The following is an 18,964-nucleotide window of genomic DNA, read 5'->3' as shown; positions in this document are numbered from 1 at the left end:
AATAGACTGACCTATTCCATTTTGGCAGTTTGCTAGACTTTTGCTGGTTTTATTTTTAGATGTATTTATTATTTCTCCCTACTGCCTCCCCCAATTGAATAATAAAAAAGTGAAAAATCAGCCTCATAATGCATATGCACAGTCCAGCAAAATAAATTCCCGGTGCTCAGCACGGTGCCTAGCAAATGGTAGGTGCTTAATAAATGTTTTTGGATTGATTGATCGTGGCCAAAAAGTATGTTGTTTTATATTTTAAATCCAATCCTTCTCTAGCAAGAGGTGGGCAACGTGTTTCATTGTCAGTTCTCTGTCCTACTGATTTAATCACTAAATCAGAGTTCTTAAGACCTTTAAAGTTGTTTTTCTTTATAGTGTTACCATTGTATAAATTGTTCTCCTAATTCCACTCGCTTCACCATGCATCAGTCATAGAGGCCTTCCTTGCTGGTTGCCTCCAAAATTGTCCATTCTGTCATTTCTTATCAAACAATAATGTTCTGTTATGTTCATATAACATAAATTGTTTTTTCTTTTAATTTTTAAAGCTTTTTATTTTCAAAATATATGCATGGATAATTTGGCAGTATTGACCCTTGCATAGCCTTGTGTTTCAGATTTTCTCTTCCTTCCCCCTACCCCCTCCCCTAGATGGCAAGCAATCCAGTATATGTTATACATGTTAAAATATAACATAAATTGTTTAGTCATTCCCCAATAGGTGGGCAGCACTGTTTTAGTTACAGCTTTGGCTACTGTGAAAAGAATTACTATAAAATCCTTTTGCACATATGGGTCCATTTCCTCTTTCTTTGATCTCTTTGGGTTATAGACTTGGGGGTGGTATAGATGAAACAAAGGAAATATGCACAGCTTACTGACTTCTTGGATATAATTCGAAATTGCTTTCTAGAATGACTTGGAACAATTCACAGCTCCATCAATGGTGCATTAGTGTGCCTGTTTTCGTAATTTTATTCGTCATCTTTGCCATCTAAAGGATGCGAATAAGGTGGAATTTCTGAGTTACATTCATTTGCATTTTTAAAAGTTCTTAGTGATTTCAAGCAATTTTTCATATGGTTGTTAGATTTCTTACTTTGAATATAGCCCATTTGTAGCCTTTGACCATAGTGGAGAATAATGACTTCGACTACTACCTTTGAAGAATATTTAGAGGGGTATTAAAATCTTGAAACTAAGTATAAATTTATCTCCTTTGGGTTTAGGAGGATTTTTTTTCTTCCTCTGAATAATTTGATTATGTAAAACACAATGTATTTATAAGTTCATACTACTATAAGCTACATTTAGCTTTAAATAATTTAGACTTCCATGTTATTTAATGCATGTTTATCTATATCTGTATATATGCAGATGCTTTTATATATATATATATATATATATATATATATATACACATACATACACACACTACTAAATATATGCATATGTACAACATAAGAGAACCTTATTGCTGTTTCTGCTATTTTCCAGCCTTGAAATTCCTAGGTCTTTGAATGGGTCACTAGTAAAATATGAAATTGCTTCTATCCCATAATGGACTGGTTTGTACCATCAAGGTAGTATGCAATTTTCATTTGTCCTCAATCAAGCTTTATATAACCTATACAGCAAAAAAGCCTTAATAGAATCCAACTCCAAATAAGATATCTGAGTGTCTCTCTTACATCTTGGTTCTCAGTTCATACTCCCTCCAGTGCCCTTCAGTTCTATGTAGTTTTGATAAGTTCTCGACTTGATGATGTTTGTAGTCCAGATGTGAGGCTATAGAGTAATACAGCCTGTTCTCTTCACTCCGATAACCTGTTTGTTTCCTTGTGCCCTAAAACGACTGACCATCTTTCTATAGCTTGGTAGGGTATGGTTGATTATGAATACAGGGTGTCCCAAAAAGTCTTAGTGCAGGCTTAAGCTTTAATAGCTTGAAGCCCATGTAATAGCAAAAAGTCTTTAGCCTTAGGTCGGGATTAAGCCATTTGAGCTGACTTTTGAGACATGCTGTATTAATTTCCTTTTCTGCGATCTTAACTTTGTCAGGATGCTTTGTTTTATTCTTGACAGGAGTCCCTTACACCTAGATTTCCATGTGAACGTTTTATTAGGCTAAACTGTCCCATTTTTTTTTTACAGGTGCAGGAGACATTGTGTCAATCATGATCGGCAATCTGAAAGGCACCAAAATTTTGCAGTCTATTCAACGAGGCATCCAAGTAACCATGGTCATTGAAGTAGGGAAAAAACATGGCCCCTGGATGAATCATTATTCGATCTTCTTTGTCTCTGTGTCCTTCTTCATCGTGACGGCTGCAACTGTGGGCTACTTTATCTTCTATTCTGCTCGAAGACTGAGGAATGCCAGGGCTCAAAACCGGAAGCAGGTTTGTAATGGTTCTTTGCTGAGCCTTTTTATGATTCCATTGGGCTGTTTACCAATAGTTTGAATGTTGCACATTTCAGTGTACTTGTGAGCTTTGTTATATAGTTCCGTGGCACATAAAGTGATCTCCAGCTTGGATAATGCTAACACCATGCATTCCCATGGCATTCTAAATTTTGCAAGATGGCCCTGTGATATATGTATGGTGGTGTAAGTATTACACTTCCCACTTTTAAGGTGAGGAAGCCTGGCTTTTCCAAGCTCTAAGTCTGACATCACATAGCTACAAAAGGGTCAAGATAAAATATGAACCCACATCCCTTGTCTCTAAGGTCAGAGCTCTATCTGCTAACCCCTGTACCTCTGAGTACATCGGTTTCCATCCTCTTCTCCTGAAATCTTCCTTTTGTAAATTGTCCAGAAATTAATCCTTAACCAAATTCTCTAAGACCTCATTTAGAGTGAATAGTTAGCACTCTTTCCAGCAGAGCATAATGGATAGAGAGCCTGCCTTTCTCTTCACTGTGCTGAGAAGCAGACAGACCCATGCTTATTAAAGTCTAGCCTCAGACCCTTATTTAAATGGGTGGTAATTGATGTTACTTAACCTCCAAGAGACTCACTTTACCCATCCATAAAATTGAGATAATAAGAGTAATAATTACTGTGTAACTATGGACAAGTCACCTAACAGTTCTGAGCCCCAGGTAACTCTCCTAAGGGGATAAGTTATGGAGCGCCTGCTGTGTTTGAGAGAATTTTGTCTCATTGGCTGTTGCCTGCCTATACTAATGAAGTCCCAGGTCTATTTTTTTTAAAAGTGCTTGGGGTATATGTGGGTAGATTATTGATTTGCAGATTATTCAAAACATTGTGAGTCTCATTTCACATTTATTCCCCTTGCCACCCTCTCGGGTCACAAGCTCTACTAAATTGTGGGTGGCTATGTGACTGTTAGAACAAGTCTCACTGATTGTGTGACTGCATTTCAAAGAAAAATATAAATCATTTGGGGCACACCCTTTCAATTATATTTTGTAAAGTCTCATGCTGTACAGTTATCATCCCAGGAAGATAGAATCATTTTTGGCCGAGAGGATAACGGACAGAAATAGTGCTGGAAAGACTGTGGGAAGGCAAGCATGCTAATGAGATACACCAAAGTTTTGAATTGGGTCAATAGTGGAGGATGACATTTTGGAACTGGGTGAGGAAAACCAATAAACTGTAAGCCAGCAGTCCCAATACTGTAGGACATAAACCCCAAGGAGGTCAAAGACAGGAGATACTCCAAATGTGCATCCATAAACATCCATAAACAACACTGGTAGGAAAAATAGTCCCATTTTGACCTTATATTTAACTCATTAAGTATGCCAGTAGTTGTTCTTTCTCAACCCTTTTCCTTCTAGGTCTACAAATTTTGCCAAACCACAAATCCCAGACTTCTCCCACCATCTGCCTCTATTTCCTTTCAAGTGCTGTGGTAATAGAATTCATGTAGACTTGGCAACTGGGTCCACTCAGATATTAATTGGACCCTCACTGAAGCAAAACAGTCCTTTCTCCTTTGTGATTAATTAATTCTGAAGCAGATTTCCCATAAAATATGTTCCAAACCTTCTTTTCTCTCCACAAACCTGCCACAGCAACCCTTTCTCCACCCACTCAGCCAGAGGATCTTGACTCATACTTTGCTGACAAAATGGAAGCCATTTCCTGTCCCTCCCTCCTTTTTTCTCCCTCATCCCAGATAGCCATTCTACCTGTATTGTAATTGGTTTCCTGCCTTGTGTCCCTTCATTCCAATTCATCACAGCTGCCACAGTAATATTTCTGAAGTGCAGCTTTGACCATGTTATTCCCTTGTTCAGTAACCTCCACGGCTCCCTACTAGCTCTAGGATCAGATATTAATTTATTTCTCTGGTTAGAATTTAAAGCCCTTCACAATCTGATTCCAACTTATCTTTCCAAACTTATTATGTATCACTCCCCTTCATGGTCTCTCTGGGTCAGCCAAACTGGCTGCCTTGCTGTTCCTTGCACGTTCCATTTCCCACCTCCTTAGCTTTATATAGGTCCATATTTGGAATGTACTCTCTCCTTACTCCTATCTCTTAGAACCCCTATTTCCCCTCCAAGCACAGATCAATCACTCCCCCCTCCCAAATGAAGCCTTTTCTAATTTCCCCTTCCTGGTTTGCCATCCCAATCAAAATGACCTCATTGTTACATTTTGTACATAGTTATATAAGGACATGTTTTCTCCTTCCTCAGAAATGGAAGTTCCTTGAGGGGCAGACACTAGTTTTTGTCTCTGTATCCCCAGGACCTAGCTCAGGGTTTGGCACACAGTTGCCCTGAAGAAATGCTTTTTGATGGATTGAGGGCCCATATCAGTATAACAGGTCTATTGAATTATACAAAAAAACAAGAGCTAGCTAATGAAGAAATTGATCTGACTTTTCTAAGGCTTGTGTGGTATTGGGACACCCCTAAGCTGCTGGGTTTTATTGTTACTTTTTTCATTTTCATTACAATATCAGCAGGAATAGTCATGACCTTGTTCTGTGAATGAGGAAACTGATACTGTAAAGAGGTAAGTCTTGGACTTGGGGCTCGATACTCCATCATCGGACAACTTTACTAATAACGTCAATGGATGTGCATGAGGTGGGGCCACTAGGTGTATATTGAGTCCAGAAGTAATAGAAAAAAAGTCCAAGGGAAAGACAGAAATGGATAAGAAAGAGTCTTCCTTATGGCTGAGCATCCACCACCTGGCTGGTGCTCATTAGCCAGTAACAAAGATGTAAGATCGTGCATATTTGGGACTTCTCAATTTAATGCTTTTATTAAATGGTGGCTTCATATTTCCTGGACTGTTGTCACCTTTAACTGATGTGTGTTTAAGCTGAGAAGAGGGAGCCCGAGTATTTACTCTCTTGTTCCCTGGGAAAATTGTTAGCACAAGAGTTAGAACAGACACAATATACTCCTTTATAGATAAATGTGAACTCTTGGGCACACACACATACCATTGGAGCTTTGAACTTCAACACATTTTAAAAAACCAGCAATAGGTAACTGGTTGTAATAATGGTGAGCAGATAGAGGAGCCCTTTCCTCTTCAATGTACTGTGCTTCTGACTCCTGAGATCTAACCTTAATCTGAGAGTCCATGAACTTGGCTTATAAAAATAATTTGAAAACTTCATTTCAAAATAATTGGTTTTCTTTGTAACTCTCTGTATATTATTTTATGAATTTAAAAACATGATTTGGAGAAGGGGTCCCCAGGCTTCTCCAGACACCAAAGAAGAAGAAGTGGCCATGATACACACAAAAAGTTGAGAATCCCTTTCTCGGACCAGTTTCTAGGCCATATCAGTCCCTGTTTAGGACAGAACCAGTTCCCTAATACTACCAATTTTGTCGTGGCAAAGACAAGTCTTTGAAACCAAGCACATAAAATCTTTTTTTTTTTTTTTTTTTTTTTGATGAACAACTGTGAATTACTTTTACTTTTTTATTAAATCTTTTATTTTCAAAACATATGCATGGCTAATTTTTCAACATTGACCCTTGCAGGGATAATGTTGTAAAAAAAATTACCCTGGCATGGATTCTGTCAATAAAAAGTTACTATAAAAAAAAAAAACAAAGACATTGACCCTTGCAAAACCTTGTGTTCTAAATTTTCCTCCCACTTCTCTCCACCCCCTCTCCTAGATGGCAAGTAATCCAATATATGTTAAACATGTTTTAAAAATATGCTAAATCCAATATATATGTACATATTCATACAAGTATCATGCTGCACATGAAGAATCAGATCAAAAAAGGAGAAAAAACGAGAAAGAAAACAAAATGCAAGCAAACAACAACAAAAAGAGTGAAAATGCTATGTTGGAGCACATAAAATCTTGCAAGTGGAGGCAGGTAAACTTTATTTTCCCTAGTCAAATCATGAAAGCCAGCAGTCCTTGTTTAACCCCCTGAAGGTAACATCAGGTGTTTGGCTAATATTTGAAACCATTTTCTTCCTTTATTATTTCAAAGCTCTTGAAGGACCACTTATGGCAGTGGTTCCCATTTAGTAGCTTGGGAACCTGTAGGGGTTCACAATAGTGGTCCAAAAGGTTCACACTAAAACTTCTTAAATGGCTCCTTAAGTAGTAAATAATTGCAGAATATTATGTGTAGTGTATTAAATTTCTCCAGGGGTTTGCAATATATTTTGGGGGGTTTTGAAAAGGGTTTACAGAACAAAAAACCTTGGTTAGCAGGAACTAGTGGCATAGGGGAATGAACTCTGAATTTGAAGTTAAAACTTGGAATTAGATCCTAACTCTGTTAGCCAATGACTCTGAGACCTTGTCACTTCTCCTTGCTGGGACTCAGTTTCTTCATCTGAAAAACAAAGCGATTGGATTATATCAGTCTTTTTTGTGTCGTGGAATCTAATTGTGTGGACTAGCAAAGGCTATGGGTCTCTTTTTAGAATCATGTCTTATTACCTACATTCATAATTGAAAGAAATTCTGTTTTTCTGTTAGAAAGAGTGAAAATAAAGATGCACTCCTCCCCATCAAAGTTCATAGGTCACATCCTGAATTCTGCCCCCTTGGAATGTGTGGACCTCAGTTTAAGAACCTTTGGACTAGATCTCCGAGGTTCATTGTAGCACTAATAAGTCTATGACCCAGATCTTACATGATCTTTGTTTTAAAGAAGGAAACTTCTTCATTGGTTAGAGTATCCAGAACTCCAATCTATACCATATGAGGATGGGTTAAAGGAACCAGGAAGTTAGGCTAAAGAAAAGAAGGCTTGGAGAGCGTCTTAGCTGCCTTCATTTAGAGCGATCTGTTTTGTTTTACTTGGATCCCAAAAGGCAGAATTATAATCAGTGGGTAAAAGTTGCAAAGAAGTAAACTGAGGATTGAAATTTGGGCTCTCTAAAAATGTAGATGGGGGTGTAGGGAGTAGGGGGCAGGGTTCTAACAGAGGCTAGATAACCCCTTGGCACTAGTGTTGGAGTGGGCATTCTTTTTCAGATAGACCTTTTGATTTGATACCTGTTGAAATCCCTTCCTGCTCTGAAGCTCTGTAATTCATTTGTTAAATACCATCATTTGGACTTAAAGAATTTTGAAATTTCCCAAAGACAACTGAGCCCTCACCTCTCCTCCTCTTCAATTCTAGAGCCAGCTCAGGATCCATTTACAATCTGTCCAGAACACACACACACACACACATTCATTTCTTCTGAGCAAAGTAATATTCTATTATATCGAAATTTCACAATTGGTTCAGCTATTTCCCAGTTGAGGAGCACGATTTTGCTTCTACTTTTTTGCTACCACAAAGAATGCTTCTGTAGCTATATCTTTCTTTATCTATCTGTCTTTGAAAAAGAGAGAATGAATGAATAAATGATGGAAAGAAGAGAAAAAAGAATTAGGGAGAGACTGAGAGAGATAGAGACCTTTCTTTCTCTTCTTGACAAGAGATTTAATAAGGAAGGTTTTCTAAATTATATTTTTCACTGAAGAAATTGGATTAGAGCTCTGTAAAACTAGGTGACAGCTGTAATGAAGAAGTTTAAAAGCTACAAGCTTTAAAAAGCTTCCTTTATTTAACTTTATGTTGTGTGTATGTGTGTGTGTGTGACATGACATTTAAACCATAATGATAATGTCTAATTTTCTGTGGCATTTCTTAAGTGTCTACTACATACTAAGAGAATTTGGGATGGGAGTCAGGGCACTTGGCCTCAGAACCATAAGAATGACCTTAATGAGTCACTCATCTCTGTGCTTGTTGCCATATGAAATGAGATAATGCCCACCCTGCCTCTCTTACCAAGTTTGTTGTGTAGATAAAAGTAGACTATTGATTAAAGTCTCTACCTTTTTCAGAGCCGTATATACTTGCCACAGCCACTTCCATTCATTCTACTTTTCTTAGTTTTTTGATTTGTTTGTTTGGCATGGGGGGCGGGGAGGAAGGGTTATACCCCACAGATTTTTTATCCCAATTCCTTTCCATTGGCCAAAATGCAGGCTAAATATCATTATTCAAAGTATAGGTGCATAGACTTTAAATGTAGGTGTTCTCTTTTTTTAACTAAGTTTATTAGCATTATAATTTGGACTATGTTTAAAGAAAGTGCTTAAAGAAGGCTATCTCTTTAGCACTGTTCAAATTTGTGAGGGTCAGTTTTGGCTCACAGGCCCTGAATATTGGAAACAAGAAAAGAAATCAGGCTAGACAGATTTGATCAAATTTGTGAGGGTCAAATTTTGCTCACGGGCAATATTCCTTGCCCTGAATTTTGGAAACAAGAAAAGAAATCAGGCTAGACAGATTTGATAAGGTAGATAGACCAGAGCAGCAGTCCTCAGAGGTCTAGTGTACCTCAAATTGTATAGAACTTAAATGGGCAATCATATGCTCCTGCTTAAGCTTCCTGATTCTCCCATAGTGTTCCTCCATTCTTCAGAGTAAAGAATAACACTGAACAAAAAAGAAAGCAAAAAAGTTTGAGAACCAATGGACTAGAGAAATAGCAATGGAAAATTACTTCCAAAAAAAAAAAAAAGAAAATTACTTCCTTCTGAGAAATGAAAAATGGGGATGTTAGTGGCAACAGAATCTGTGGGATGCCGTTGAATCAAGGTCCAAGTGGCCACTTTAATCAGAGCAGATTAGAGCTAGGGCTTAGGTGAAAAGGATTTGCTTTATAAATGGTCAAGACCAATACAAAAAAAAAAAAAAAGAGCTCTTGATTAAAATGAAAAATGAAATCTATCTATACTATTCACCTAAATCTATGAATATCTATATTATACACCTTTTGTTTACCAAATCTTTATGAGAAGCCCTGACTGAAAGCTCCCTGAAGCTTCTGGCTGATTATATCTGTATCGAAAAGGAGAAAGAACACTTGATTTAGCAGGTAGAAGACAATGTCCTTGTCTTCACTTGCCATTGTGTCTTTATCTGTTCATCACACAGGAAGAGAGAAGAGACTTAGAGTTTAAAAACTGGAGAACCAGAAATTCTGAAACTGGTATCTTTGGGGCAAAACCACTTACGTGGCTTATCGTTTCACTCAGAGATAAAAATTGAAATGTGTATGGAGTGCTTATCATAAGCTTGAATGGAAGTTCTGACAGAGCAATCCAAGACCTTGCACCAGGAAAAGAAGGCAAAAACTTTAGTCTAAAGGCATTATTAGCTTTCTGGGAGTAGCTGATATTTTCTTTTAAAGAGCTTGGCACCTGAAGTTAGAATCTCCTGCTTGGCAGGGAGGGACCTCATAATCAAGACTCTAAGGGAACCACAAAGGAAAACTCCTCCTCTGGGGAGGCTTTAGCAGTGTGTAGCAAGGAGTGTCCCAAGGAGACCCGTCCTGCCAAGTACCATCCGGTGGAGACCTGAGACCCATCCAACAGAAGTTAGGCAGTGATATCATGGCATAGCATCAGTGTCACAAGTTGTCCCTCCATACATGGCCTTTGGCTAGATGTGTTCCCAATCTGTGTTCCTTTCCGTATGTATTCCATCCATGTGTCCTCCTTCCCAGGGGAGCTGTATTTGTATAATAATGTGCCCCAGGCTTATAGGGGAAATATTTTCTTGATACTTTTCTTGCTGTGCCTTTTCATTCAGGTCCCTTGCTTTGAACTTATTGTACCCTCTAACTATTATGGGTAAATGCAATCGGGTCCTGGCCTATAGTTTTTTTTAGAAACTGAAGATTGTTTTGGGTTTTAAAAAAAAATTTTATTAAAGTTTTTTTATTTAGAAAGCATATGCTTGGGTAATTTTTCAAACATTGACCCTTGCAAAGCTTTCTGTTCCCAATTTTCCCCTCCTTCCCCCTCCACCCCTTACCCTATCTGGCAGGTAGTCTAATACGTGTTAAATATGTTGAAATACATGTTAGATACAATATATGTATACATATTTCTAGTTAACTTGTTGCACAAGAAAAATCAGATCAAGAAGGAAGAAAAACAAAAACTAGGAAAAAAACAAACTACAAGAAACAACGATAGAAAGAGTGAGAATGCTATGTTGTGTTCCACACTCAGTTCCCACAGTCCTCTCTGTGGATGTCGATGGCTCTCTCCGTCACTGAACAAGTGGAACTGGTTTGAATCATCTCATTGCTGGAGATGGCCACGTCTATCAGAGTTGATCATCATATAGTCTTGTTATTGGCATGTACAATGACCTCCTGGTTCTGCTCATGTCACTTAACATAAGTTAAGTTAAGTTAACAGTTGCTGTAAGTCTCTCCAAGCCTCTCTGGAATCATCTTGCTGGTTGTTTCTTACAGAACAATAGTATTCCATAGTATTCATATACCATAATTTATTCAGTCATTCGTCAATTGATGGGCACTCACTTTCCAGTTTCTGGCCACTACAAAGAGGGCTACCACAAACATTTTGGCACATACAGGTCCTTTTCCCTTCTTTAAGATCTCTTTGGCATGGTAGTAACACTGCTGGGTCAAAGGGTATGCACAGTTTGATAACTTTTGGGGCATAATTCCAGATTGCTCTGAGAGTGGTTGGATTCGTTCACAACTCCACCAACAATGTATCAGTGTCCCAGGTTTCCCACATCCCCTCCAACATTCATCTTTTCCTGTCATCTTAGCCAATCTGACAGGTGTGTAGTGGTATCTCAGAGTTGTCTTAATTTGCATTTCTCTGATCAATAATGATTTGAAGCACCTTTTCACGTGGCTAGAAATAGTTTCATCCAAAAATTGTCTATTCATATCCTTTGACCATTTATCAATTGGAGAATGGCTTGAATTCTTATAAATTTGAGTCAGTTGTCTATATATTTTAGAAATGAGGCCTTTATCAGATCCTTTGGATGTAAAAATGTTTTCCCAGAGACTGAAGAATGTTTTAAAAGAAATACAGTTTCATAGCTTTCCAATAATCCAGTCACTTAACCTACTTTAATCTTTCAGTACCAAAAGCCCCAGGAGAATCTACCTAAACAAATAGGTGCGGCCAGTGAGTAAATAGAATGTAACTTGTATAAACAGCTGCTTTCAAAGCTTAGTAGCCAGAAGTTTTAAGAAGTATTGAAAGTACTTAGACTAATTAGTGACAGCCTTCAACATTCCCCCTCCAATAGTACTTCCGCTACTTGATCCTCACTTTTCTCCAATGAGGATTGATTTCCTGATATTTCCCCCATTAAAATATGGAATGATGTTTGTTTTTTAATGAAAAGAAATGAAAATTTAAAAAAAGACAAATATTTCCTTCTTTGTAGTTTTCCCCCAAGCTTGTACTAAGGGGAAAAGGTGGCACATTTCCCTTAAACCACAATCAGGTGCCCTCGAAAGGTAAAACTCCCAACTGGTTGGTAAATGTGCATAATGAGCAAACAGGCAGCTTAATCTCTGTCTCCTCCCCTTTGCATGTTGTCAGGCATGTTTTCCTCGTTTACATTTTTACCTTTGCACATTCAATTCAACCAAGTTCCGGCTGCTTAGTTGGGCAGCCAAGTTGACAGAAGTTCATCCTGCTTTGCACACGGCCCAGGTCCAACGAGCCTTTGGTGTGTGATTTCTATAAGTTTAGGGCACAGTGGGACAATCGGACAATTCTGTTTCTAAACAATATGACCTCTAACCCATTCAGCCTTGGGCTGGCAGTGTCCCAGCTGTATCACTGTGGAACTTCGGTGAAAATAAAATCACTTTGGTGATTTTCCTCAGTGCCTCAGTTTCCTGATTTAGGAAATTATTTCTGAGGTCCCCTCCAACTCAAAAATTCTATGATATTTCCCAGATAATTTTATTGAGTTAAGAGTGTGACCAAGGTTCAGGAGTCCATGAGTTTTATTTCTACATTTTTGGTAGAGAAAGCACTTTTCATATTAATGACTAGTTGTATAAAAAAATTACCTTTAACTTGTATAGTAGAAGGGAGTGTTTTGACAGGAATTGGAACAAATTATAGTAGGTATTTGTTACTGAGCAGGACTGAATTTTCAGATCTTCTTTCATATGTTAAGAATAACTTGATATATGAAGAATTAAAAATGATACTAATAAGATTTTCTTAATACCTGGTCTGAAGTCAAAGAAACTATCCAAAAGTTCCTTTCTTTGCTTCCCTTCCCTCTTTATAATGAATGGAACAGTGGGGAAAAAAAGAAGGAATGGGATCAGCTCTGGTAATTGATCTTTGAGGTGGTTTGCTCTCATTCATCTCTGCCTTAAGCTATACTCTTTTTTTTTTTTTTTTTTTTTTAGAATCATTTGGACTAATTTTCTTTTCTTTCTTTTTTTTTTTTTTTAATTTAATAGCCTTTTATTTACAGGATATATGCATGGGTGAGCTATACTCTTTCACCAAACCTCAGCTGCAAAGGAAGTCAGAAGCCATCTAGGTGAAACCCCAGCATAGACAAGGATTCTTTCTACCATATACCTGATGAGCTTTTATCCAAGCTTTGCTTGAAAACCTCCTTAGAGAAGGAACTTAAATACTTCCAAAACCAGCCCATCCTAATTGTTAGGAAAGCTCTGACCTTAATTTGATTTCAGTCTCTGTCTCTGTCTCTGTCTTTGTCTGTCTGTCTATCTATCTGTCTGTCTCTCTCTCTCTCCACACACATACTTTGATCCTGAACTACTGTCTGATCTCTTTGGGTCCTAAGATACCTTGAGTTACCAGAGAATCACCATTCTGCTTCAATGCTACTGGCTCTAAATTGAATTGTTTGGAAACTTTCCCCGAGTCAGACCCAAGTATACTGTCCCTTCTACTTCCACTCTTAGTTCTGCCCTCCGTGGCCAAGCAGAACAGCTAAACCCTTTTCCTTGCAACTGCCTACTAAATGCTTGAAGACAACTCTCCACAGTTTTCACTGGATAAATACGCTAGGATTTTCTTGTGAAGGCTCTGTAATTTCCTTAGCATGGAAACCTTCCAGCATGGAAACAACAAAACAGTGATTTTGCTATTAAATCCTAGAGAGTTACTTGACATCAGTATGGGTCCGATGACTTGCCTAAGGTTAAACAAGTAGTGTCAGAGATAAGGCTTGAACCCAGGTCTTCTTGACTTAATCCCCAACTCATTCACTGTACAAAACTGCCTCTAGTAGAAGAATATCAGTATTAGGAAGACAGCCTTTGTTTCAGAGAAAAGGTTAGAGTTGGTAAAAGCACAAATATATAATCAATTTTTTCCTCCTTTTTCTATTCTGGACCTAGACTGAACAACAGCCATTCTTTATCCACTTGGTTTTTCCTGTGTGGATAGTTAGGCTAAAGTTTTACCAGCTATTATAGACCTTCATAAGGCTCTGAAATATCCTAAGACTTGATGTAATCAGCACAGCGTCATTCACAAACAACATCTCAAGCACCTTATCATCTGTAGGGAGTTCCTCTTCCATTTCAAAGTCCTATTTCATTTTACCATAAGTCTCCAAAGAAGCAAATATTTCAGGTCACTCAAAAGGCAATAGACATGGCAGACATGATTACTAGCATTTTACTAGCAGCTGTGTAGAAGAAGTGATAAGATATCAAGAGAACAAGGTACAACTGAAAGAACAGGAGGGCCAGTCATGTGAGAACAAGGGTTAACCAATGGCTAGCCGGCAGTGCTTGATTGGTATCTATCCCAGGTTGAAATTTGTACAAAGGACCTCAGCATATCAAGTGGATCCCCTGTGGGGAGGATTCTGGGAAGATAAGGCAAGACTTGTCTGGAATGAGAAAGTTTTGATGGATTGTGATCTCTGCCAGATCAGTGAAATTATGGAGACACCACAGTGATCAGTGAGCCAACGTGTACTTATTAACCTTTATTGCTATATGCCAGGCACTGTATCACTCTCTCAATTCATTGAGTTCATCTTTTCAACTGTTGTCTAGCCATGTCTCCACATTTTATACTTGTACAATTTAGGAAGTTAGTTTTTTTTAAACTGAGATATAAAACTTCCTATTGAATCCTTCCTGAAGTTCATCTTAGTCACTTTGATCCAACACTCTAACCCAGGGGGCTGGCAAGCTGAAAATAATTTCTAAAATATTTTTAATTAGAATAATTATTAGTAGATTAGTAGTTAATTTATTATTAGGTTTTATTAGGTTTTTAATAGAATAATTAGAATAAATAGAATAGAATAATTTTAATTAGAAGTAAGCCTACTTAAATGATCTTAAATTCACTTAGCCTATATCTAAAGTTCTATCATTTCCACAAGAGTAACGTAAGTTTCTCTTTAAAATAATTAGCCAACATGTATGTGAAGAGTGTTTTTTAAAAGTTTACAGAACACCTTAATATTCATTTTCTCATTTGCTCTTCACTACATTAGGATATCATTATATCCTTTTGTGGTGAAGTAGATAGAATCCAAATTGGAGTCAGGAGTTCAAAGCCTACTTCATACACACACACACACACACACACACACACACACATACACATGCACACGCACACATACATGTCATGTGACCCCAGGCAAATTTATATCCCTGCTCTTAGCCTCACGTTAGACTTGAGCAGCTCTTTCTGCCAGGCCCAGGACTCTTTCTATTCTGCTACACTTCTTCTACATAACATGTCCCAAAAGTCTTAGTGCAGCCTTAAGCTTGATAAGTTTAATAACCTGTCAAATCTTAAGGATTTTGGACCACTTGGTATATCAGATATAGGGAACCTTTTTGCTGCCCAGGGCCATTTGGATATTAGCAGCATCATTGACGGTTTATACAAAATTATCGACTGAAAGAACTTAATCAGTGTGAGGTGGTTGTACTTAGCGTTCACCTCATCATTGCCTGTGGTTGCCTTAGCAAATGATCTCATGGGCTTTGTGTGGCCCATGGGCTGGATGGTTCTCACCGCTACTGTATGCGAAAGCCAGTGACATGTAGCATCATTGTAAATGAAAGTGAAGTTAGAACTGGAAACACTTTTATTCTTGTTGTCTGTGCCAGTCAGAGATACCCCCACTCCCATAAATAACATAACTCTCATGCCCAGCTTCAAATGCTTGTGTCACAAGCCATTTCCCCTTCTGTTGGGTAGCATTTGAGGAGGAAAAACAGCAGGAAGGAGGATAATTACCTGAAGGTCATTTAAGTTTGGTAATCTTGATGCTGCCCTACATCTGTTGGGCATATCATGTGAGAATTGAAGCCCAAAAGGGGATAGATGTGAATTGTGTCAATGTTGGGCCTGTTTGCACTTGCCAGTGCTTGATCCAAATTTTTAATGAAAACCTAACAAAAAAAATGCAAGGAGTTTACCGTGTTGGAAATTCTATTTGTTAGGCTATGGTCCCATGCTACCTTCTATGACTAAGTTCATCATTGGCTTCCTGGCATCTAAATAAAACAATTTCAAACTTACTAAGGCAGATGTTCAGGTAATTGGGAAAAATTCATGTACCTAAACAGAAGATTGATATTTGCCGCCACATAACTATATCCACAAAGCTCATGAGACTAGGAGAAATCTATTACGTTGGCTCTAGATGAAGTTATTGACGGAAGAAAACACTGAGTCATATAATTATAGAGCAAGAAAGAACCTTGGAGATCATCTGCAGTTGTCCAAGTAAGGGAAATGAGACCCAGCAACTTGCTCAAGGTCACGAGTTAATGGGTAAATTTGCCACAGAAATTGGGTCTTCCAACTGCCCTGAGCCTAATATCCTTTTTGCCACAATATGCTTTTTCCAGCACATGTTTTAGGAACAAAGGGAAAATGGATTTGAGCCCTGATTCCCTCTTCCTAGTTGGTGATGGTCTTTTTTTTTTTCATTTTCTTACTCATTCCCCAAATATTTATTGAGTATCTACTGTGTGTGTGCCAGGACCTATGCTACTCACTGGGATGCAAAGTCAAAAACAGGTCCCTGACCTCAAATAAGTAGAAAACAACAGGTATGCAGATAAATATGAAATATATACAAAGTGATTTTCTAAGGGAAGAGCTCCAAAAACATGGAAGATAAATATAGTCTTAATAGTCGGAAGATAGTAGGAAGTACTACTTGTTGTTTTTAATCCTTCATTCTCAAAGAAGATCAATGCCATCACGGGTTGAATTGGATTTAAGTGAGGCAAAGGTGGGAAAAGGCAGTCAGCCTCATTTTCTCCTCCAGAGCACTTGAGCCAAGCATCAAAGGAAGCCAGGGTTTCTAAGGATGAAAGAAGACCAAGTAAATTCCAGGCACGGAGGACAGCCATTACAAAAATGGGAGATGAATATCACACAGGAGGAGGAGGAGCGAGTGGATCAGTTTGGCTGGCAATTAGTGAGCCTGAAGGCATAGGAAGCTTAGAAAGTTAGGCTTCTTCTTCCATCAGATCTCCCGTAGAATTTGATTATGTAACTTGGCAATGGACTTAACATTTACTATCTGGTATCGCTCTCTCTGTTGATGTCTTTTCTCCCTAAGATTAATTCTCTCTAAATACACAAACCATATTTTATGTCTCCTTTGCATCTGCCCCAACACAAAGCAAAGTATTCTGCACACAGTGGAACACTTCATATTTGCTGTAGCATTTATCTCACTTGGAAATGGGTATATTTCAAATCAATGAGTTCTTAAAGTCTCTTCTTTGTAGCCTTGTTTAAACTTAACTCTGTTACAGCTCAGTGAATTGCATGGACAGTTAATCATATATGAAGACACTACGGGGAGTAACATCTGAGTTTGAACTTTGTTTTGTGTCAAAAGACAGTCAAATCACATGTGATAGAGAATACTTTACAGAAAAACGTTTTAGTAACATGAAACCTGCCCAATGAGATGTATTAAAAGTTGATCATTGTGCTAAATAACTTTAGCTCAAGGGTACTGAAATGCATTTTATTTGGTAACTTCCACATTTCAGGTGGCAAATTTGAACAGCTGTTATCTTAGCATACTGAAATTCTTCAAAACCTTTGTTAGGTTGGAATGATGCCAGATATATAGGGAAAGTGCTGGCTCCCACACATGACCAGGGAGAGTCAGAGTAGAGATTAGAGACCCTCCAGTAACTGCTACTATATATTTTTTCTTTTCTAAATTTAATCTTATTTTTTCCCAATTACATGTAAAAACAATTTGTAGCGTCCATATTTCAAAACAAATATGCTTCCTGCTTTTAAAATATGGAAGCTGAACTCCAAAATATTTTTAATGGCTGCTATATTTTAAAACAGGGAAGCATATTTCTAAAAGATTTCCATCTAAAAAGTTAAAAAAAAGTCCAACACTTTTTGCAGTTGGTATTTAAATAAGATGCACAATGATATAGTGCCTGGTTTTGAGTCTTGCCTGTGACACATAGTGACTTTATGACCCTGAGCAAATCTAGTCTCTGAGTGCCTTGAGACGCATCTCTTAGATCCCAGCTTCTTAATGTGGGGGGCTCAAAATTATGATTTATTCTCAGTAAATGTTTGACTTAAATACCTATTATATACCTATATACTCATGTATTTTATATACATATATTTGTGTAAAAATTTCTGGGGCAAAAAGGTGTCATGAGTGGAAAAAGTTTAAGAAGCCCTATCTTAGACTAGACTTGCTTTTATTTGTGTCAGTAGAGGGAGTCTTTCCACAATGAAGATTCCCTTTATATCATACCACTCCCCCCCCCCCCCCCCCCCCCCCCCCCCCCCCCGCCAAAAAAAGAAAAAGAACTGTAAATTTTAGTTTTTTATTTAAGCTTGGAAATTTACTGGATTCAACAGTATCACTTCCCAAAGGTAATGGATATAAATGAAACCTTTCTTTGGCTAACTGAGATCTTTTACCGAAGAAAAAAAATAACTTTCTTTAATGAGTCTTGACTAGTATTTATCATTCATCTTACATCTCATTTCTGTAGAAAAATAGTCTGTTTTCCTCATTTTTATATAATATGTTTTGTAACAGAGACAACTAAAAGCGGATGCTAAAAGAGCTATTGGGAAACTTCAGCTGCGAGCTCTGAAACATGGAGACAAGGTACTTGGAATACTTTGAATTGCCATTGTTGTTTAAAGCACTGAAACAAGTTACATTTTCTACCAAAGCATCTTTTTCCCCTGTGACTTTTATAAATCCTTCATGTTTCCTGGGAGACCACCTAAAGTAATGGATAGAGCCAACCCAGAAGTTAGGAAGCCCTAGGTTTAAGTTCTATGCCTTGTATGGTACTAATTGTGTAACCGTGGGGAAATCACTTAACTTCTCAGTACTTCTGGCTCTTCTTTTAATCATTGGTTTTTATTGGTCTAAGGAGTTACCACACCAGGATTTTCCTACACCCATGAAATCACAACAGTGAACTCCAAAACAAAAGTATATCCTCATTTCCTTAATGTCTAAGTGGTAGAACTTGGATGGCAACTTTTCAGGAGGAAAACTAGCAAGTCTTAACTAGGAGTGATTAACAAAAAAGTTCCCCATTAGAAATTTGGGTAGAATATCTATAAAAAGATATTTTATGGAGTACAATTCATACTAAAAGATCAAGGGAAGTTTTAAAATCAGTGCCAAA

The 18,964-nt window shown here is 37.8% G+C and overlaps 1 protein-coding gene across 1 annotated transcript in view; it reads left to right on the top strand.

Moving 5' to 3' along the window:
• The window catches only part of RNF128 (ring finger protein 128), a 120,071-nt gene that overhangs the window by 86,303 nt on the left and 14,804 nt on the right, over nucleotides 1-18,964 (top strand). Inside the window, exons 2-3 of the mRNA XM_031944965.1 lie at nucleotides 2,152-2,399; nucleotides 18,358-18,429. Of these exons, the coding sequence (XP_031800825.1) occupies nucleotides 2,152-2,399; nucleotides 18,358-18,429 (320 nt within the window). The remainder of the gene's footprint in view (nucleotides 1-2,151; nucleotides 2,400-18,357; nucleotides 18,430-18,964) is intronic.

The sequence above is a fragment of the Sarcophilus harrisii genome, chromosome X (assembly GCF_902635505.1).
Source record: "Sarcophilus harrisii chromosome X, mSarHar1.11, whole genome shotgun sequence".
NCBI classification, from domain to species: domain Eukaryota; kingdom Metazoa; phylum Chordata; class Mammalia; order Dasyuromorphia; family Dasyuridae; genus Sarcophilus; species Sarcophilus harrisii.
This window is presented reverse-complemented; position numbering and strand designations above follow the sequence as displayed.